General features: G+C 39.7%; 1 protein-coding gene across 2 annotated transcripts in view; it reads right to left on the bottom strand.

Annotated features, from left to right (window-relative positions):
- Positions 1-16,621, bottom strand: part of OSBPL6 (oxysterol binding protein like 6) — a 247,104-nt gene that overhangs the window by 23,472 nt on the left and 207,011 nt on the right. For both annotated transcript variants that reach the window (XM_074967668.1, XM_074967670.1), the window contains one exon: positions 2,687-2,771. In XM_074967668.1, the coding sequence (XP_074823769.1) occupies positions 2,687-2,771 (85 nt within the window). The remainder of the gene's footprint in view (positions 1-2,686; positions 2,772-16,621) is intronic.

The following is a 16,621-nucleotide window of genomic DNA, read 5'->3' as shown; positions in this document are numbered from 1 at the left end:
CTTCTCCCGCTTAGGCACAGGGAACGTAAGGGCACTGATGCACGTTCCAACCACAGAATATAATATTGGTGATTCTATCTGGATCATTTTGTTGTCTGTGGTTTGCAGCTTATTTCAAGACCTGGTTCCACTTAAATGCCAGAGATGAAGAGTGAAGTGTGTCCTTGTTCTACATGACCTCTGTCATTGATGCCAGCCTCTCCTCTATTGACTATTTCAGGAAAGACTTACAGGGATACTCATGAACCTATGATACGATCAATTAAAAAAAATAAAATATTTTCAGGCACTTGAATCCTCCTGCCAATACTTGTGGCTTTACTATAATAATCCTATTTTTAAAAAGGTTTTTCTCTCTTGTATTGGTGTTAAAATCCCACACAAGAGACCGGGTGAAGCAGTGGAATTTAGGCATTTTATCAGTTCTTTTGAAGGAAGCTTGAGGTGCAATTTATTAATACTTATCTTTCAATAGGGCCTCTGTATTTGTAGCAACCGGGGATAATGTAGTACTCCTCAGGAGTGGGAGGTCATGGGTATTCCTCATATCTCATGGTGCACACTCACTCTGATCACTCATTGGAATTAACTCCAGATGTGATTTTTTTTTCTCTTGCTGAATGAGGTTAGTAGTCTAAGTTTGTATGTTTTAATTGTATAGTGTAGTTTTAAGTTATTTTGTTCCTTCTGATCAAAGGTATCTCCATTTGTAACTTGGTTTCCAACCTGTTTTGGGTCTTGTCCCCACCTTTGAGATTATGGATTTTTCTAGTTTGGAATAGGCAATAGCTTTGTAGACAAATCCATAATATTCATACTGAAGAGTTATGGCTTCTAGTGTGTCTTGGTCATCACAGTTTTATTTGTACACTTGGAACAAGTGATTGATGCTATGACCATTATTAAGATCTCAGAAGAAGACGAGATACAGCTGTGAATTAGTGACTCTACCAACTAACTGTGTAACATTCAGGCCTGAAGAAGCAGAAAAAGTGCCTGCAGTGTGTCTACATCATCGTACCTTGGACTGCAAGTTCTTCAGATTTCGGTAACATAATATGGTTTGACTTGGTCTGCAACTGGAAGGGAAACCGCTTTGGAAAGCTGTGGTGCTATACCCATAGTAACACTCCTGCCTATCAGAAAGTACTGAACCAGTGCATGGGATGCACTGAGTGTGCAGATTTTTGGATGAGATGTAACCAAATGTCCTAATATCTAGTGGTCATTGAAGGTTCATCACAATTTTTGTAAGAATAAAGATGCTAGTGCCAGTGTCCTCACCAAGTTCTAACTTGGATAACTACATTTGACTTATTTAAAATTTCCTCTGTAGTTTCAGTCAGATAGGATAGGCATAATTTTCTGTTCTAAATAGTTTTGCTGTTCTGCTAAAGAGTTGCTGCCTTCCACCCCAGAAGTGCACACCTCTGAATAGCTGAGGAGTGATTACATACCTATATGCAACACGGTCGCTTTATATTAAGGAATAATTTATAATTAGTTTATAACAGGTTAATAAATTAATAGATGTTTTACTAGTCCAAACGATTGCTAATAACAACGGCTAATTAACAGCTATGGTAGTTTTAAGATCATCTGCAGATGTTATCTATAACACATTATTCATCTCTGTAACATGCTTATAACATCCATTAATCCATTATAAATACTGTATAAATCTACCCTTTATATAAATGCACAACACTCAGGATATGGGATTTGTCTTCTTGTCTGTTAATTGATACTACACTTAGTGCACTCTATAAATACTATGTAATCAACACTTTAAAGCATTCAGAGATAGAAAGCAGAGTATAAATTAAAGATTATTTTTGAAGATCAAAAATGTAGAGGTTTTTAGTAGACTTTGAGTAAAACACACTGTCCACATTCAGTTCAAAATATAAACCATGTGATACTTCCCCTGCTAGACTATAGTTTTTCCAAAGAGTTTTTGGGTGATGTTTATGCTCAGTTTCCATTAACCTCAGAATACCCAGCCATCTTGGCCAGAAGTTTTTTACAGTTTGGAGACACAGGCAATTATACTGACAAATGTCTCAATTTATAAACTGACTCATATTGTAGGTATAGGTCAAAAAGATACTTGTTACTAATGGCACCTTAGAGACTAACAAATTTATTTGAGCATAAGCTTTCGTGAGCTACAGCTCACTTCATCGGATGAAGTGAGCTGTAGCTCACGAAAGCTTATGCTCAAATAAATTGGTTAGTCTCTAAGGTGCCACAAGTACTCCTTTTCTTTTTGCGAATACAGACTAACACGGCTGCTACTCTGAAACTTGTAACTAATGGTGGTGCAACTCCAGTTTATTATGCAGTAACTAAGATCAAGGAAGGGCTTGAGAAGAAGATACTACTTAATTTTGTATGTGTTATCACAACAAGTCTTGTTCAAGTCTGTTCTTGTAAGTTATACTAAACAACTCGTGCAGCTGGCATTTCAGTTACCCAAAAGCAATTCTTTATGCTTTGTGTAGTGTCTTTGCAATACCGATATATATGGGTACTTCTTCACTAACCAAGATTTAAAAGATTAATTTAGAATAGGTGTGCACAGAATCTGCATGTTAGGAATTAAAAAAGGCACAATCTGTGGCAGAAATAAAGCAACCGCATACCTGATGCAAACTCCAGAAGTACACTCTTTCAAGCAAATTACCTTGAAATCAAAGATTAGAGCTTGGGTCCAGTTGCTTAGTCTGTCTTCTGCCAGTTGCACAATGGCAGCCACTGTGGATAAATACCTGTGAAGAGTTACAAGGCTGAAGTTGGTTCCTTATTACCAGTTTCTTATTTGTGGCACCAGCTCCTTATTCATGGTTCCCAGTTTCCTACTGAAAGGCCAAAAAATAGTTTAAAAATACATCAGTGTAAGATAATTTTTTTTTAAATTTCACCCACTTAATTTGATTGAATGTGATAAAAATTTTAATGAGTATTTACTAATTAAATAAATAAGGAGCTAAGATTTAACTGACTGTATGTGACCAAATAAGTTTTAGGTCACCCCATTTGATATGTCCTAGTGATCAAACTATTCTGTGAGGAGCTGGAACGTGCCACTCGCCCAACCCGTAGCTTTGTTTTAGTGCAATATTGCACCCCCACTCTACTTCCATTTTGTAAAGCTAGGTTTTCACTGACGGCACAAGGCAAAATGTGACAGACTGTTCGGAAGGAGCTGGACATATAAGTGGCTGACCCAAAGCTTTATTGTTGTACAATATGCTGCCATATTCACACCCCCACTCCACTTCCATATTGTACATAGAGTTTGAATAAGGCGGTAGACTTTCACTGGCTGTACATGACAAAATAAGTTTTGGGTCACCCCAACTGACCTGTCCCAACAACTGATGGATAGTTCTGAAGGAGCTGACACAAGCCGTTCACCAACCTGAAGCTTTGTTCCTGAGCAGCATGTTACCACCCATTACGCCACCACCATTTTCTACATTATACATAGAGTTTGAATGAAAGACTGGGTTTTCACTGACTGCATATGACAAAATGTGTCTCGGATTGTGACCGTCAAACTGTTCTGAGGCAGCTGGGCCATGCCACTCACTGACCGGAAGCTTAGTTCCAGCACAATATACTGTGAGATATGACACCCTACCCCACTTCCATATTGTATGTAGCACTTGAATTAGGAACTGGGATTTGACTGGCTGTACAAGGCAAAGTAAGTTTTAGATCGCCCAAAATGGCCGTCTTTGTGACTATTCTGCGAGGAGCTGGAACGTGCCACTCGACTGTTCTGAAGGAGCCAGGACATGGTATTCACCAACCCAAAGCTTCCTTCCTGCACACTATGCTGCCAAATGTCATGTCCCCATCTCATTTCCTTTTTTGTAAATGGTGACTGCATACGGAACTGAGTTTTGACTGACTGGACATGAGAAAATGTGTCTCTGGTCATTCCTGTGTCCATCAGACTGTTCTGAAAGTGCTGTAATAAGTCACTCCCAGATCGAAAGCTTTGTTCCCATGCAATATGCTGCCAAATATCACAACTCCCACCAGACCCCATCCTGGGCATTGTTAGCACATTGATCCATACGCATTCAAGTTCCTGTGGGCACGAGTTATCATTAACTCTAAAATAGATAATGGTGTCTTTAATGTAGAGAGCCACCACTCTCACACCTTTTACACACATTGTTCTTCCTAAACAGTTTGTAACCAGTCATGTGAATTGTCCCATGTTGTTTCAGCAATGGCAATTATATAAAAACAATCCTTAGCAATGAGAATTTCTAATTCCTCTTACTTGTTACTCAGACTCCTAGCATTGGTATAGAAGCAACTGAAACATGTCTTCTTTTTGCGTTTTTTGCCACATCCATTCAATTAGTTTGTGACATTTTGAGTTTGGTAGCAAATTTGCCTCCTTAACACCCTTCCCAATGCTGGTAGTTTAATGCCCTCCTAACTGCTACAGCTAGTCTCCAACTGAGAAGGTTGTTCCCTTACCTGTGAGATACAGACCATCCCATTTGTACAGCTCCCTCTACCACTGGAATGTGGCCCAGTGTTCCACAAAAACAGAATCTTCAAGAGCTGTATAGCCAACAGTTCACTTCCAAAATTTTTGGTCTTCTGCTGCTCATTGGGCCAGAAAGGTCCAGGGAAGATTGCTTGGATTTTCCTTTTCTTCCATTGTGTTCAAAGATGCCTGAGGTCTTCTATATGTAGTTTCACATGATGCTGTATCATTGGTTCCAATGTGTGTCATTATCAGTGGAGAGTTGCCAGTCCTGCCGTTACATCTCATATCTTCACTTCAGGAAGACAGCACACTATCCTATTGTCCTTGTGTCCCTTCTCTGTTCATTCATCTTAATATGGAGTCCCTAATTATGACTGTTTGCTTCCTTAGAATGGTTAAAGAACCCTCCCTGGCTGCTGCTTATTTGAAACCATAAGGACACCCATCAGTTATGGCCCCCGTAACTTTCTGTTTCATTCCTCTAGAGATGGGTTCACCTCTGGGAGTGGAATATCCTCAGCTCTTCATGACAAAATGACAAGGGACATATCACTTGGGGGGACCTAATATATATTTTGTCAGCCAGTCAAACCCCAGCTCCTTAATCAAACTCCATGTACAATACGGAAGTGTGGTGGGAATGTGATATTTGGCAGCATATTTCACAGGTCAGGGAATGACTTTGGGTCAGGGAATGACTTATTCAAACTCCTTCAGAACAGCCTGACAGTCACAGGGATGTATCACATGGGGTGACCAGAGACATTTTGTCACTTACATTTTGTCAAATCCTAGCTCCTAATTCAAGCAATATGTACAATATAGAAGTGAGATAGGGGTGTCATATCTCAGAGTATATTGAGCAGGAACAAAGCTTTGGGTCAACGACTGGCATGTCCTGGCTCCTCAGAAAAATCTGAGGTCATGGGGATGTTCACTTAGGGTGACCAAAGACACATTTTGTCACATACAGTCTGAACCGTTCCTTATTCAAGCCCAATGTACAATATGGAAATAGGGTAGGTGTATGACATGTGGCAGCATATTGCTCTAGAGCAAAACTTAGGGTCAGTGAGTGGCATGTCCCAGCTCCTTCTGAACAGTCTAGCGGTCACGGGGATGTGTCACTTGAGGTGACCCAAGGCTAATTTTGTCATGTACAGTCTGTCAAATCCCAGCTCCTTATTCAAATTCTATGTACAGCATGGAAAAGTGGTGGGAGCGTAACCATTGTCAGTAGGCTGCTCAGGAACGAGGCTTTGAGTCAGCGAATGGCATGTGTCAGCTCCCGCAGAACAGTTCATCGGTCGCAGGGATGTATCAGTTGGGGTGACCCAAAACGTACTGGGTCCACCTCCTTCTTCAAACTCCAAGTACAATATGGAATTGTGATGCGGCGTGGTATCTGGCAGCACACTGCACATGAACGAAGCTTCGGGTCAGTGAGTGGTATGTCCCAGCTCCCTCAGAACAGTCTGATGGTTGTGGGGCCATGTCACTTAGGGTGACCCAAAATTTATTTTGTCACAAACAGTCAATCAAATCCCAGCTCCTTATTTGATTATTTAATTAATAATTAATAATTTACATGTTTATCACATTCAATCTATTAATTTGATGAAATTTTTAAAAAAATCTTACATTGATGTATTTTTAAATTATTTTGGCCTTTGAATAAGGAACTGGGAACCGCAAATAAAGAGCTGGTACCACAAATAAGAAACTGGGGAATAAAGAATTAACTTAAGATTTGTTGAAGAGTTAGCATCACAGCATGGCATTCCAGTGACCTAGCATTGCTAAGAGATTTAAAGGTTCTAGGATGTTTGACAATGTTTAGCTAATGGAGTGTGAAAAATACTGTGTACTTGCTTGAAGGGAAAGAAAGCGATAGATGAATATTTTTGCAGGAGCACATAGTACTGAGAGTGGTTAAACATATACTATATGACTATGATGGCTACTTTTAAACTTTATAAAACTAAATAAACATTACAACAGTAACAGGAATCTAAGGTACAAATCCTTGTCTGGGTGTGTTGGGTTACTCTCCCAAACAATCCAAAAATTCCTGTGTACCAGAACACATCGCAAGTATGCAATCCGTGTTATAACATCGAACAGCTTCCTGTGGGCAGCTACTGCAGATGGCTCGGGATGAAAACCTGCCATTCTTTCCCTGCCCTGTCTTGCTTCATTGCAGCACAGTGCCTATGTTTGTGGTTAAAGGAGGCGCCATCCTTACATTTAAAAAATAAAATTAACTTACATGGTTAGGTAAGAAGTGGTCCTGATGCTGAATTAGGCATCATGTTACAAGAGCACAGAAGCAGTTTAATGGCAGTGCTTCAAGGTCCTTCCTTGCCCTAATCTCATCCCCAAGTCCAGTCAATTAAATCTACATGACAGGTGACTTTTTACACTTAGCTAATGCACATTTTTGCTGAATAGTGGTCACTGAGTCGGGATACATTTTGCTATAAGATGTTCAGGCCCAGATTCTGGGATCTCAGCTAAACCACTGTACATCTTGAGTAACTCCAGTGAAGTAATTGATTTAACAGAGAACAGACTCTCGTACACAAACAAGCATGAGGCATATATTTGGATGATCTTAGATATGTACTCTGCAGCATAGCAACAGCATTGCCAAGCTTGGGAAAAGCAGCTGTCATTCTCTGGTGTTTCCATCTGGGCAGCACGCCAGGAACCTGTTTGAACTCCTGTACATTGCACAATGCCAAGAAATGCTCAAATATCTTAAATCCTCCTCTGGAACAAATTCTTTGTTTTCTACAAACTATGACTCAGTTTTAATTACATTATTAAAAATTAGATCAATTTTTAAGGATTGTGCAATTCCTAAATTAAGTGTAATGGGTCAATTTCATTCTGTACATTTGATTACTCTGCAGAACTAAACCAAAAGCTAATATGTTTTTATGCCAACTTTCCTACACCCTCCCATAAAACTTGAGACCCATGTTCTTAGAATCCCCTTATTCATAAAAAAGACAATGGGGGGGGGGAGGGAAACGGACACAAACAGGTACATATCAACTGTAACAAAAAGATATAGTCAGCAATTGCCAATTGTGAAATCAGTTACTTTAGGCTGCAGTTGTTTGACTCTGCCAGATTTAAAGTGCAAGCCTCAGAAAGGCATGCTGGGGATAGTTTTCCTATATGAAGGTTATTATGCAGTGGGAAAAGTTAGCACAGACTCGGAAGTCATCAAGGAGAGTGCTCCTGGCGAAAGGGCTGTTATGCTTGTCACAACTCTGTAACTCTAAATATGAATTATTTTTTAATCTGGTGTATAACCATCTGTACACTGTATCCTCCAAACTGCACGCTAGCATTCAGCAATAAATTCACACAACTGTGTAAAGATATATGTAGGATTTTTGGTTTTATGAATTATACTCAAACGATCTTGAACTAACAAATCAAACCACAGAGGTTACAGCAGCTTAAACAGTGTACATTGAGATTTATTAGAACAAGCACTAATAGCAGCAGTGTACAGAGTGATGAAGAGACAATGAACTGAATGCACTGAACAATAATAATTATACAATTGCACTTCTTCAGAGATCTATTAGAAAATGCTTTTCAGTAAACAGTTTCCCAAATCTAGCATTGTTTGGATTTGCCTCTGAGGAAAAATAAAAACAAAAAATACACTTTTTTTTTTTTTTTTTGTGTGGTAAGGCATTAGCAACATTCATTGGCAGGCTAAACAAGTCATCTATACATGCATTATCCAATTACATTGCAACAGGTAAAAGAGCATCATGTTTCCTCAAAAAATTAGAACTTACATCTTTGTTTTCTAACAAAATATGCAGGTAAATCAGGCTCAGCCTGAAGGAAGTAGAGGTACCTTTTGTTACATTTTAGTGCACAATGTAAACTACAGAATAGCCAAGTTCACTTTCATTTCCTAACAAAAGGTGTAAGACCTCTCTTCAGATGGGTCTGATGATAAGGATACAGGGCATACTATATACCTCACCACTTTGAAATTCTTCATTTCAGACTTAAATGCCCTCAGTTATAGAATCCCCCTCCTGACCTCCAGAGTGAATTGAACAACAGAGGTTTCTTTTGCCAGTCAAGATAACTTATTGAACCTCTAGGACTTTGTGAGCTTCTGTTATTTACTGCAGCAGATGTGGAGAGCCTAACAGGGTCTGCATAAGGAATTTTTGCACCAGCGTGCCTACACCAGGTAGCTACACCAGTGCAAACCCCCAACATAGATATACTCCACCAGTGTAAGGCAGAGAACTTACACCACCCCCTTACTTTAGGGTCTGTTGTCTCTTACAGCTCCTTCCCTGGCTTCAGTCTTTGAAGTCAGCCAGAAAGAGCCGTATATACCGCAAAAGCAACTATATATGCTAGAGTCTAAAAGAAGAGAGGGCAGGCACTTTCTCTAGTTTATAAGGTGTTCCTTGACTGAGGTGAGGAACATGCCTCTCAATGAGATTTGAAATAAGCCACCCCCATGTTAGCAACTCAAAAAAATTATTGGAGAATGCTAAGCGGAGTCTCCTTGTTCCACCGGCATACAGCACTAGTAACCACTCTGTAGTAGTGGGGTCCTCAGGAAAAGTTGGTGAGGGTAGAAATAGGGATTGTACATGGTTTTATAGTCAGGCTTGGAAAGGTGAGATCTGAACTGATAAAGTCAATAATTTATCTAATTTTCCAAAAACTCCCTCCAAAAGAAAATTCTTTCTTAATTGAAATTTACAGTGAGGGAAAGTTAAATGTTTCCTAAAGCATCGCGAGTTTCAGAGTGATTTTCATAAATGCAACACAGCATCAGAGGTGAGAGGACAGCACAAGGGTCTGATACTGCAAAGAGTAACCCCTGCTGCACTTCATACATCTGAGTAGATCCTTTGACTTCACTGAGACTACTCATGTGTATAAAATAAAGCGCACATAGCTGTTTGCACAACTGGAGAGTAAATATCCACTTCAGGCCCCAAACCTGAAAGCTGATTCATGCAGGTAAACACATCCACTGCCATGGAATCTCACTGAAGACAATAGGGCTCCCAACAGGGCCAGAGATCCAGCTGCACAAAACAAACCTCAGGCTCAAGGTTTTAGCTATATCAAAGGTGGCACAAGAGAAGACACATGCAAGGGGTTACTTTTTTCAGTGCATGAGGATTAAAAATGAAGTATTGTGAAGCTTATGGTTACCTTATTTTGAACTGTTATCAATGTCAATGTTGTGTCCCTACATTTTGAAGAACAATATTTACTGAAAAAATATAAGGCCCAATCCTGAACAGACTTGCATACATGCTTTACTAAACACTGTGAGTAGTCCCATTGATTTCAGTGTATAAAGTTGAGCATGTGCGTAATCTGATTCAGGTGGCCCCAGAGACGACCACACCAACCGCTGCTGGAGTGGCCCCCTGGACAGCCACACCAGCCACTGCTTGGGTAGCCCCTGGAGCATCTGCGGTCCATTCCCCAGTCAGCCAGCCTGGCAGCTGGCTGGAGCAGCCGCGATCTGCTGGCCCTGGCAGCAGTCCCTGGGCGGCCGACTGGAGCAGCCATGGTCCCCAGCAGCTGGTGCTGCTAGCCCCAGGCACCTCCCCTCCAAGATTTAGTCACAGGTATTTTTAGTATAAGTCATGGACAGGTCAAAGGCCATGAATTTTTGTTTATTGCCCATGACCTGTCCATGACTTTTACTAAAAATACCCATGACTAAATCGTAGCCTTAATGATCAGACAGAATACCACATAGTTCAGACTGCACATTAGGACTTCCTCTGTTTCCTTACCTGGGAAAATGAAACCACTCTTTGCCCACATTGCAAATACACAATTGGCTAAATCCTGTTTCGTGTCTTTTTTTATTATTATTGTAAAAAGAATAAAGAGTTCCCCCTATAATAAAAGTACATCATCCAGAGATGATTCTACCCACTCCTCTAGTTTTTCATGCTGGAAATGATCAATGGAAAATAAAGGAACACTGTTAACTTAATCACACTCTGGATGAAACTTGTTCATCTACTGCTGTAAGTAATATCTCAATTAATTATAATAAAAGATTAAAGAAAAATATCCTCTTTTCCCCCCACTTAATATGAGATTGATAGCACTGTGTAAAGTCAGTTTCACTGTCTCCTCTTTTTAGTCAGTTTCTCCTGGTTTTTGAGTGGGTCTGTCACAGATTAAATGGAAGCCCAAACATTTTTAAAAACAGGAGAATGTGATTATAAAACCTCAAAAACTGGCAGAGGCACAGAGGCAGATGAAGCACTTACAACTACTTTTAACTCCCTTTTTCGAAACTCACTACATTTCATATCAAAATTGTCCTTTTAAGGATGGTTACATAAAGTAGTTCTGCGCCGTGGTGAAATACACAGGAAGATATACACTGTATTAGGGCTAACGTCTACTGAAACCTGCTTTTCGTTCTCTGTTTTAAAGAGTAAGAGATGTGTTCGTTTTGTAAGTCGATCCCTTACAATACAGTATATAATTAAAAAAAAAAATCAAACTGCATTAAATAGGTCATTTGTTTGAATTTGTATTCTTACAAATGTAACATGCCTGTGTACAACATTCATTAAAGAGGCACAATTCCTGTTTTAAAGTGGCACAACAGACATTCTCAGGTATAATTAAAACCTTCATTAGGACAAGTTAGCTACATGCTTTTCTGTAAAAAAGCTTCCCAGAATTCACTATCCATAGTGCATATTTAAGATATGGCACATATTGACATTTGTATACTAAAATGCCCACGTATACAAACAGAACTGAACACAGTTGTTCTTAAGGCATTAGACACATTTCTGGAATTACTTCACAGTGAATCTACCAGGTGCCGAAACCTCTGACAATTTATATTACTTCTCAGTTAAGTAGCCAGTCTGTTCTGAAGAATTTAGGGAAACTACTCACCTAGGAATAATATTAACTACAGAAGATTCACAATCTTCCATGCCACAAATTACAGTGTATTAGCAGGTCACAGATAGAGTTTCTGCACCTGTCTGGATCAATAGGAAACAAGGCAAGCCCTGGAAACACAGTGGTGGGTGAAGGAAAAGTTTTTGTAAAGAGCCAATTGAAAGCGAAGAAAATTTTGTGTCAGTTAATGAATCTCTCTTCACTCCTGCTCCTCTGTGCTGCCCTGCACATACTCCAGAACTATCCTTCCATAGATACAGTGATTATTTTTGAAACATGAACATTTTTAAAGACTGAATGAACTTTTGCAGAGCCCCTGCATTTTCAGATGAATGCACATTCGTGTCTTAAAAGCACGTCCCTCCACTTTATCTCCTGCCCCCAGGGGACTTGGCATCATTGCAGCCAGGCTATATTAAACTTTGCTTTGAATTATTTTTCCCTCTGAGGCACTCTAAGACTGATTGGAATCAAAGTTGTTTTCAAACAGACTCAGAAAGCATTCTCCCTTTGGGTGGACACCCAAGAGTGTTCATTGTGGTTGCCAAACAAAGGCAGTGAGTGGTTTTAAAGTGTCTCTGCAAGGGAAGAGGAGGAGTGGAAACCCAAAGACAAAGAGATTACTAACGTCATACCTGTTGTAAAGAGACAAAAGCCCTTCCTCACTCACACATGCACCCATATATGGAGGCTAGTGCCAAGCCATGAAAGACCGATGAGCCTTCACAGCTGACACCAGCAGAAATCCCATGCATTCGGTTTCCCGTATCAGGTGGTGGTGGTAAAGTTAATCCCATCCAAAAACACATCTACGTCTCCTGCCTGATCCAGAGTAGGGGAAAAGCAGCACAGTAACCAGGCTCAGCAAAGCAGTAGGTGAAATTATTTTATGCTGTGTAAACATACAAAATTGGAGCAGGTGAACGAATAAATCAGCAGCAACTATTTCCCTGATCACCACTATTTCACCAGCGTTATAATATGCACAAGGGAATTAATCCAAGTATTGCACAGCTGTGACACTATTTTATGACAGACAACAGGAAAACACCTAATATTATTTTTTCAGCACTACTAGTTCAACAGCAAGATGAGAAATTAAGACAAACTGAATTTAATCTATTTTCTTTAGTGGCCATTCATAGATAAAGAAAATGGATTTGTACTGTAGCTTTATGAGACACAACACATTTCTAAGATATCTGGTACATATTTTTTGCAAATAGTGGGACAACCTTTCCCTAATTATTTCTGATCTTTCCTGTCATACTAGTGTGAACGTGCACACATGCACACACACCCCCCTTGTCTATGTATCCTAGGGAGGTTTTATGTAAAGTTTCCATCCCCTTTGCTACCATCAGTGCAGTTCCACCATTGGTAGCAATGGTGGGAACCCTAACGTAGACAAAGCTACTACTGCAGCTGCTGCTCTTTTAAACAAAATAATGTTTACAAATGCTCTGAGCAGGGTTACAAAATGTAGTTCTTAAAAACCAGGGCCCATGGAAACCTTGCCTACATGTGTACTTCCACCATTGCTATCAACTGGAGCTGCACTGACAACACCAATGGTGGGAATCTCCCCCCCCAAAAAAACACCAAACCAAACCAAACCAACAAAAACCAAACCCGTTATGGACACATCTGTCTGTCTCCCAAATGCAGGGAACTTCTGAGGGTAAAATTATACTTAAACCTTACTTGCTTTCTCTCTCCATGCTTTGATATCCTCTGAAGGGAGCTTCCAGAGGCAGCAGCCTCTACGAGAACCCCTAGCAACCTGACCTGCTCTGGCCATTACAGATTCCACAAGACCCTGGCTGGACTGAGGAGGAGATAATCCTATAGTACTTTCATGGGAATATCTGGGAAAGGAAGAGCCTTCCCATCACAGAATGTTTAGGATACAAATGGAATGCAGACTCATGTCCTGAGAGGGACACTATGGCTCAATGACTTCAAACGATTTTAAAAGCATTTTTGTGAGGAAATAAATTATACAAACTTTATCTTCTTGAGATTCTCCCCAAAATACAGACTCACAGAAGAAGGAAGAGGCTCAAGGGAGAGAAGAATTGAACTTTCCAATCTGGAAATGTAACATAGGAGAATTTACATCATAGACACTTCTGCAGAAATACATAATTGGGATCTACTGATTTTGGCAGATTGCTGTAGCAGATAATGTGCAACTAAGCTCTGCATAATTTGAATCCATGACATACTTCATTCAGTAGGAAGTTCATTGCAGTGTCTGCTAAACCTTGATTAATCATTCATAAATACTGCTTATTTTACATATGCTTAATTTGTCACACGCAAATAAAAACCCTCAAAATGACCTAAAAGTACATCCCTGTCCATTCAGAGTCTAATATTGTAAGGGTTCAAAACTGAAATATATAGATAACATTATTTTTGAGATCAAAGGGATAGGAAACTGGAAAGAGGTTGCTTTTAGATTAAAGCCAAATATAAATTAACTAGTTTTTTCGTACATTTTACATATGCCTAAAGCCAGAATGGGGGTGGGGGAGGGTTGTTAGGTTTTAGCACAATGATATTGTAAGAAATCTTCAAATCAATTCATGTTCAAATTGCATCTCACAGCAAGATAACTATTTCTACCATGCAGAAAAAGCTGCCATCTTGGGACAACAGAAAGAAATGCTGCAAAAACTATGTATTTAAGAGAAATTACTGTTGGGATATAAACTGAAAGCCTATATACTCAACATTAGAGCACAGAACAAATTAAGGTACATTTGCAAAATGTTAATGTAAGTACAATGTCCCACTGTGAAAATTAAAGCACAAGGATTGTGCATTTTACGTAAGATGCAATGTAAAACAATATCATGTGACCAGGGTGGATACCTCTTTGTAGTGCAGGCCACAATAATTTAAAACATCCTCATGTTTTTAAAAATCAACTATTTCTATTGAGTTGATAAAATGCCTTCATATTTTTAAAATCACTTTCCAATTATTTCAAAAATAAAACCTACAAACCAAGGAAGCATTTATAATTGTCTAATTAAATCGCCAGGGTATGTCTAAACGGCAGCTGAGAACGTGCCCGGAGAAGTGGGAACGTAGACAGATACACGCTAGTTGTGCTTGAACTAGCGTGCTGACAATAGTGGGGTGAACGCTGAGATAACGGGCAGTGGCACAGGCTAACTGACTGAGGACAAGTGTGCCTATCCCCTTGGCTCCAAGCTCAGATGGCCAGCCTGGGCCATAACGTCCATATGACTATTTTTAGTGCATTAGCTCTCGCGGAGCAAGCATGTGTCTGTCTAACCGGGCGGGGAGGCATGCTCCCAGCTGCAGTGTGGAGACGTGCTTCATAACAAAGACAAGCAGGTAGGATTTGTCTGCTATCTTTAATTCATTAATATTGGGTTATGATGGAAATGGTTTTGAACATATCCTGTTTTGTAAAGAAACTTGTTTCTCATTCTGCTGTTTCTACTAGCTACCTAATACCCTTAATTCCTGGATAGAAGGATGCATTTTAGAGTCAGACAGATCTGGCACAAATAGAGACTTGAGGGTGAAATCCTGGCCCCAGTGAAGTCAATGATAACTTTGCTGTTGACTTCAATGAAACCTGGATTTCACCTTATGGACTTTTTCTTTTCATACCAGCCTAAAGGACTAAGGGTCTGAGCCTACAAACACACATGCACATGGACAATATTGTATTCACGTAGTAATAGTCTTCAAAGTCAATAGTACTGCTCACATAGGTAAGGTGATCTCTACACTGCACTGCAGTATGGACTACCAGGCCATGAACTGCCACGCGCACCAGAATGTTGTGCTCTAGCTGCCCAATGTGGATGCTGCTGGGGCAAACTAAATGGCACCTAGTTCACACTAACATAGTCCTGTTGAAGAGAACTACATAAATACAAACTAGCTACCTTTTAGATCACACCAGCAGCATCCACATCAGGCAGTTGGAGTGCAACATTTTGGTGCCTGCTGCAGTTCATATCCCTGTAGACTGCACTACGGCACAGTATAGACAAGCCCTGAAGTTACTCATGTATATTCCTTGGACTGGGGTCTTGACCACGTAATGAGGCAAGCCTGTTTTGTGGACTGACCTTACAGTCCTTTTTCAGACAACATGAACTAAATCAAAGGAGAGTTGTGCCAGAGGACAGATTGCAGGAAGGAAGCTCTTTACATCTGTGGTGTACTTTCCTAAAAAAAGGGCTGCTATAAATTATTTTAAAATGTTTTAGTAGTTTTAGTAGCACCTCACAAATCTGCCCTCTGCTCGTCTATACACTTTAGTAGTCACACAAAATACAGTGTGCTACTCTCACTCGTCAGCAAAGATTTAATAGCAGATTCTGTAGAGACGTCTTGTATTATTAAGAATTCCTTATTTTAACAAACTATTCTATAGTACATTAAGAATTCTGATCAATGACAACTGTCAAACTAAAGAAAGAATATTCTGTGATGCATTATTCTTTGAGGCTTTTTTTATTGCGTGTTCATCTCCTTGCTCATTCCTAACATTCGGTAATTTGCAATGAGTGTCCCTATCATTATGTGAATACGAGAGATTTTAGTATGCCATACACTGGTTTCATGCTAATTTTTTTAAATGATTTTTCCCTTTGATGAATGATATAGTGCTTATAATTAAACAAAATTAGGTCAGTGATAGCACCTGTAGGGTTCATAAAATGTAACTTTGCCTCATGAAGAATGGCATTAATGAAAAATTGAGACATTTTTCCAAACTTGGTGTCTGAAGTTATGCACTAAAATTAAAATCTGATTTTCAAAAGGTACTGAACACACAAAGCTTCTGTTCCTGCTAATCATGGTATCAGTTATACACACTCAACTCAGACTGATGTCAGTGGGAACCGCACACACAGACTGGGGGCATTATATGCCCATGTGATTAATAAGACTGTATTTAAGTAAAGTGGCAAAGAATGGTTCATTACTATTTTGGATATTATGGGCCAAATTCATCCATGGTGTAATGCTACTGAGGTGAATGGGATTATGTTAGCACAATGAGATTAAACAGAGGTTATATAAAGAGATCATAGAATCACAGAATATCAGGGTTGGAAGGGACCTCAGGAGGTCATCTAG

The sequence above is a fragment of the Natator depressus genome, chromosome 11 (genome assembly GCF_965152275.1).
Source record: "Natator depressus isolate rNatDep1 chromosome 11, rNatDep2.hap1, whole genome shotgun sequence".
NCBI lineage: Eukaryota > Metazoa > Chordata > Testudines > Cheloniidae > Natator > Natator depressus.
The sequence above is the reverse complement of the archived record's forward strand: the minus strand, read 5'-3'. Positions and strand labels throughout refer to the sequence as shown.